The sequence below is a fragment of the Stegastes partitus genome, unplaced genomic scaffold (assembly GCF_000690725.1).
Source record: "Stegastes partitus isolate 25-593 unplaced genomic scaffold, Stegastes_partitus-1.0.2 Scaffold315, whole genome shotgun sequence".
Taxonomy (NCBI): domain Eukaryota; kingdom Metazoa; phylum Chordata; class Actinopteri; family Pomacentridae; genus Stegastes; species Stegastes partitus.
The window spans coordinates 154748-161672 of record NW_007578046.1 but is presented as its reverse complement, the minus strand read 5'-3'; the positions used below and the strand labels follow the sequence as shown (position 1 = coordinate 161672).

The window sequence follows — 6925 nt, the reverse complement described above, 5'->3', positions numbered from 1 at the left end:
AAAAAAAAAAAAAAAACACTGGGCACGACAAGATTTTCTTACCCAGCAGGCATTTCGAAAATTTCGCACAAATACTGGAGGTGTGTCTCCCCTTTTTTTTTTTTTTTTTCCTTTTTTCTTTTTCCTCCCTCAACTCTCTGATCTCACACAGAAACACAAACAGCTGAGCGACCCGTTTCTTTTGAGCGTCAAAATACACAATTAATCGAGTTCAAACGAGGCTAATGGAAGATAACACGATGTTCAGAGCTGCGGATAGGGTGCAGGGAGGCTGCGATCAGTCGTGCACATCATCAGATGTCGCTGATTATCCATTATTACGCCGAGCTCTGAGAATTAGATCATTTTCTTGGTGGCAGGATTTTTTTTTTTTTTTTTTTGGAAATGGGCGTGATCTTGCCTCCTTCATCCAAAAATGATGCTGCACACAACCGCCACTTCTCTCTCTCCTGTGCCTGCTTTAGTGGAAGTGCATGGATGATATATAAAAATAAATAAATGTGGAGTATGAGAAGCCCTGCCTTCGTGCAGCTGCTGCGCCTCCGGGCTGCCTGCTGCTTTGCGCCCTTGACATCGCCGCGGCGAGCTGCCTCCGCTGCTCCTCGCTCAGCTCGCTCAGGTCGACCGGAGTCCCGTCGGGGACCCGGACGAAGCCGCCCTTCCCGTCAGGTGCCAGCCCCTCCGGTAGCCCAGACGGCGGCCCTTCGCCTCCTTCCAGGCTCGCTTCGTTCCCCATGATCGACCCCTCCCGTCCTCCTCCTCCTCCTCCTTCTTCTCCTCCTCACCCCCCTCCACCACCTCCTCCCGTAATTCGGATTCTTCTTCTCGCTCCTTTTTTTTTTTTTTTTTTTCCTCCTCTTTTATCTCCAAAGAGCGCAGCGAAGACGTCGTCCCTCGGTGTGTGGAAACATCTCAGCTGATGTTGTTGTCTTTTCTTCTAGATGTATTTATATTTCTCTGGTTCCCTTCCTCCTCCGTGTCTCCTCGTCTTTCTCCGCGTTTCTCGTTGTTTTTCTGTGTCTCGCATCTCTGCAGCCGAACACCACAGTTACCACAGTTTTCCGTGAAGGGGGGTCTCCGTCTTTTTTTTTTTTTTACTACCGCGCGCACACGCAAAAACAAGTTCCTTTATGATTTTTTCACAATAAAATCCCTCCATCGGGTATTTACACTGTCGAGTAAATTCTGTTATTTACACATAACATTTAAAACCCTCCTATCACCTTTGGGGTAAATTTGACTCCATTCAATGTTAAACATCTCAACAAAAAAAAATCATTGACATATTGTTTTCAGTTTTATTTAAGGTGCTATTCACACATAAACTTGGGTAACAATTTTAATTATGCTATTTTCTGGAGGTTTTAATTGCTGAGGTCAAATTGAACACAAGGATAAAAGATGTCAGTAAATCTGAAGGTAATAGGAGGGTTAAAACAACAGCCCTGTCACTGAGAATAAGACTGGTTTTGCCAATTTCCTTTATGTATAGAGTTTAAGATGCTGTCATTTATGCCTCCTTCATTTAAATATTGTTACAAAACCCTACAAAAGATGATATAAAACAATACTTAACTACACATTATTGCTTTTTGCTTTATAAGCACTGCAACTATAGCTTTTTTGATTTTCTTTTTTTAAATTTCTATTTATCTATTTGTGTATTTATTTGCTTTTTTTTTTCCGTTTACTTTTTAGGCACTGTGTTTCTTACATCATTCTTTTTTTTCTGAGCAATATCTGGCACAAGAATTTCCTTGAGGATTAATCTTATCTGATCTATAATAAATGATAACACTAAGAACCTACACCAGTATTATTTATGGAGATTAGAAATGAAGTTATGTCCCAACAAAAATACACACTAAAGCCCAGCAAATCCAGTGATAAGCTGGATTCTTTGTGTATTTTTTTTGTGTATTATTATTATTGTAACATAGGAGGATTTTACTTTATTTCAACCCAACATAAGCGGCTTAATGTTGCATTTAGATTAGAAACCTTAAAAATCCCTAACATGCATCATTCAGACAAACTTTTTTCTTTTTCTTTTCTTTCTAATGATGCATTCTTACTCTGGAAGCAGCAAAGGTGTATAAGTCAAAGTGGTTTTGGAGGAGGACACCCCAGCACATTTATTTTAGTTATGCTTTTATATTGAAAGTTAAAACTCTACGCCTTCCTCTCTTGGTCCATGTAACTGTGTTCGTCTTGACGCACATCCTCCAGCAGCCTCTCTCCTCTCCTCTGCTGCTCAACGCGCATGTTCCGCCTCTGACAGGTGATCCGAAGACATCAGCAGAGGAAAATATGTTTTTAAAGGGGACCAACTCCACTAAACGTGTCTGGTTTGATCGTCCAAACAGTCCAGTCTGAGAGGAACAAGGAGGGCAGGAGGGGTCACTGATCCTCTACTTTTTTACTATATTTCTGCTGGTGAAGTAGGTTAAACCAGAGGAGACGGTTGTAAATAATGTTTGTGGGTCAAGTATCTGGGGCTCCTTCATATATACTGTATGATCACACATCCTCTAACAAAGTCTCTGGATAAGAAAGATGCTTTTCAAGCTTTATGCTAAATAAGTAATGTGTCTTTACCCACCCAGAAACCGCCATTCAGGTCACACAGCCACAAAACATCAGAGCAGTGCCACTCTAAAAATTCATACACCTAATTTTGAAGGAAGCTGGTGCCATGAAATATTCAAAAACATACATCTGCGCAGGTTTACACACAACCAATAGTATAAGTAATGTCTCAAATGCTTTGTTTTGTCCCCCCAGATACCTCATTTCATACCTTTATTTTCTCAGATATGTTAATGTGCAGCTGAAGGCTGGTGGAAGCATGTGGGGGGAAATCAGGTTTCACCGACTGCAGCCAGATAAGTCGCAATGAATTCTTTATCTCCTCTCCTCTTCTGAAGATTTGATTGCTGCTGTTATCATGGAGAACACAGCATGGGATCAAATGAGTGTAATATAAAAGCAAACGTAATGAAAACAGGCTGCAACACGTTGGTAAACTAAGCGACGCCACGCACGTCAGCGTGAACCTGTAGACAAAACTGCGTTACTTCAGCCCACAAATGACTGCAAATCAAACCCATTTAGACCCACTTTCCGGGAGAATATGCACAAGCGGTCACCAGATCCAGCAAGTAGCGTATTAAAACACGTCGGCTCTGCTGTGCGTCAAGGAGATGTGCTGCGATATGACAGCAAATGCTCATTTGCTCTGTTGTGTGCGGAGCTCTGGGGCAGATTTGTCCTCGGTGCACCCGACTCAGAGCCCTGAGTACCTGCACAGGGGTGGAGGGGAAACCGGGCGACTAGCTTCTGTATCAAGGGAAATAAAGACAGAGGACATTGCTTCTGCGTTTGCATCCAAATAACACTACAGACGATGCCGCAGATCATCATTTAAAACCAGATCTTAGATGTAATGGCAGCCACTGTGCATGTGGTGTTCTGTCCTCTGCATATATTGTTGGGAGCTGTAAGCCCACAGAAGAAGTATTATCCTTTGAGTTCAGCTCAGATATGACAGAAATCTCCAAATCATAGGGGGAACTCACCAAAAGTAAGGGTTTATGTGTTTGTCTGAAGGGGTAGTTTGACATTTCATAGAAATGCGCTTATTTGTTTTCTCTTCCAGACGGTCAGTATCACTCTCACGTCCGCCTGAAGCCAGATGATGCTTAGCGTAGCATGAAGACGAGAAATAGGGGTAAACAGCTAGTGTGGCTCATCCCAAAAGTAAGAAAATCCACCTCGAAAGCTCACTAGTTATGATCATCTTTAATCCCGTTCAATAAATAAGGGTGAAAAGGTTAACTATGGGTTTATAAGGGGCTACATTCTGGATTTCTTCAAGGGCTCAAGGAAATCATGCTACCATGCTAACCAATGATGCTCCTATATTCTCTTTTTAGCAAATTATTTAAAGTTGCACCTGAATTTTCAGCTCAAAATACTGCTGAGATGAAAGGTTCATTTCACTGTGACCACATCAACCCTGGTTTTAGCCCTGATCAAAGTAGACTTTTTCAGTGTCTGTAGCTTTAAATGCTGCTGAACCGCTGCTGTCCATGCCCCCTTCAGGAAGAAGACTCTCTCTGAAAATGGCTCTGGAGTGAGTGGCTGTTAACATGTAGTCTTAATGGGTTGTGTTTCAGTCACTATATCATATTTGTTCAGTGGTCTAACATCAGAAAGAAAAATATGTAAATATAAAGAGATTTATTGGGAATTCTGCTGCAGTATATGTGAGCACAGGGAGCAGGAGAGAAGAGTTTATGTTGCACTGCTGGGAGTGCATGAACACTTTTGTGTTCACTCTTGCAGCCAACAGAAGAATATTTGGTGTGTTTTGCTCGTGGCTGAGGCAGCTAAACGCTAGCAGAAGCAGTTTTAGAAAGCAAATAAACGTGTTGGGCTGTGAGGCAGCTGCTAATTCTGAATAGCTCAGCTAGTAGCAAAAGGCAGTGAGGGGGCAGGATTGTACAATGTTTATTGTTTTAGCTGCACAACTATTGGTTGCCCAGAAACTGAATAAAATGCTTACTTACAGCTGGGAGGCCAGCTAGTTACAATTAGCTTAGCATAGCTCAAAGACACAAAAAAGTAGTTTAGTGCATGACGAGCATGAAAAGTCTTTTTTTTTCTCAGAATAAACTAATAAAATATATGTTAAACAGTGAGCCTGAGAGCAGGAAGAACTTTTTTAGACCAAGCCCAATTAGCTTTATGCTCCAGTGTCCTGGCTGTCGCATCAAATTGATGTCAGTTATATCTTCACAAGATATCAAACATGTCTCAAAATATCACACTATTGTTTTTAATACAAGGCTGGGAGGTAGCTGGTCTTATGTGAATATGCTGGTGGCCAGATTCAAGGTTCAAATTGCAGCTTCTCTTAGTTTCCTTTCAGGCTTTGCTTTTCTTTTTTCTTTTTTGCCGGCCTTCGGTCCTTCTTCCCGCACATTTGTTCATCCCTGCCTCCCTCGTCTCCTTCGCTATGCATAGATATGCCATATTTTTAATATTAGCCTCCCTCTCTCTGCTCTCTCCCTCCTCCTCACCTCGGTGCATGTGTGGGCCGAGGTGAGTTTCGGTGTCTGTCTTCAGTGATAAACGATGGTAGTGTAGCGATTGCTCTGTTCCTCCCCTTCTTCCCACTGACTGCTGAAGCATGGCCTGATTGTCTCTACGCTTTGAGGCGGAAGCAGCCCATACATGCATGCTCGCTCGACCCCCTCTCTCTCTCCTTCTCTGTGCATATCTCACCCACATATTACACACTCTGACTGAAGTATTCAGTCATGCAAAGCAAACACAGTCACCCAGAAACGCAGACGGACGGGCAGACAGTCGCGCAAACAAACACACACAGGTGTAAAGGCACAACATCAAACACAGGCCTGGGGACAAGCACTCTCTGAGGCATGTGCAAACCCAGCGATTTATACAGATGCACACACACACACACACACACACACACACACACACACACACACACACCTGCATACAGTGTAGACACAGTACACTCATTAGCACAGTGCTGTCAGGGCCCTTCAGGTACACGTCTGTTAGAAAACCCTGAACAAAATATAGAAATTTGATCTGCTACAGAAAACTACACAAATAAGCAGTCAGATCTTATTTAAGATAATGTATCAACTATTAAAATCCTGCATTAAAAGTTCTTGGACAGCTACTTAAATGAGACATCTGAGAAGTTTAAAGGGGAAATAACACTTTGTTGAGCTATAAGAGGCTCCAACTAGACACTGCTTTCTAAAACAATACAAAAATGTTGGGGACCACTGGTTTAACATCCAACGAGGTTTTTTTTAGTTTTCTATCATTTCATGTGTTTTTAATGTAAAAGGTGAATACAACTGTTGGGTGAATGTTGATTAAAATGTATATTTCCTTCTGAAATGTTCTGGAGAAGAAGCATAAAATGGAAATAAGGTACTTATGCACTTTCCATCACTGAACTTACATTCCAAAAACTCCTCTCCAGCACTTTTACACACCAGCGTTGCATCGATATGTGTGTTTGTGTTGTGCAGCCTCGCCAGTGTAACTTGAGTCTGGTAACCAGATAACGCATGCTGCACTGTGTTCATTAAATTTGAATACTCAGTTGGGTATGAGGCAAAGAAGCTAACAAAGGCAGTTTAGTTTGCTGTAGAGACACGTTTCACTGCAAAACTCCAGTTTAAAGCAGCTTCCAAAGCACAACAACAGGTTGATGCAGTCAGACGACTCACCTGAAACACACTCCAGACTGATTCCTTTAAGAGTATAGCACCTAAAATCAAAAATAAACTCCTAAATAAACTTCCAGAATCTTCCCTCTGGAGCTTTAACTCCATAATCCCCATGCAAAGAGCAAACCAGAGTTACATACCTGTGCTAGTGTGCAGAAGTGTGCGTCTGCTTGCCTCCTCCTCGTCGTCGGTGTGTGATGAGGCGACTCCCAGGTGACGGTGTACTTGCAAGTGACGTTTAATTTCTGGTATATTCGGACTGATCCTCCCTCATCCCTATTAGCGTCCTGGCACACGTCAGATTCCGCCCTCAGCGACAATTTCTCCTGACCACGGAGACGCAGCGGACTAAAAATATTTTTTAAAGTCACAGAGGCTCACTTTGCTTTCTTCACCCTGTCTTACCATCTACACGCACTGGGGCGGGTGCACGGGCCAGGCGTGCTCGGCTGCACCTGCCACCAGCACACACACACGCACTCGCACTAACACAAGCACGGACAGACAAAGACACTCGTGCACAGACATAAGCAGCCCCCCTCTAATCCTCTTTTCTTCTGAAAGATAGGCCAATCACACACTGCTCTGCACTGTAAGCTGTTTTCTTGTAAACACGGGGCATGTGAGCGCCATCCTGCTGGAAC

General features: G+C 42.8%; 1 protein-coding gene across 1 annotated transcript in view; it reads right to left on the bottom strand.

Annotated features, from left to right (window-relative positions):
* The window catches only part of pcloa (piccolo presynaptic cytomatrix protein a), a 65191-nt gene extending 64455 nt beyond the window's left edge, over positions 1 to 736 (bottom strand). Inside the window, exon 1 of the mRNA XM_008283497.1 lies at positions 522 to 736. Coding sequence (XP_008281719.1) covers positions 522 to 736 — 215 coding nt within the window. The remainder of the gene's footprint in view (positions 1 to 521) is intronic.
* Positions 737 to 6925: the final 6189 nt, after the last annotated feature.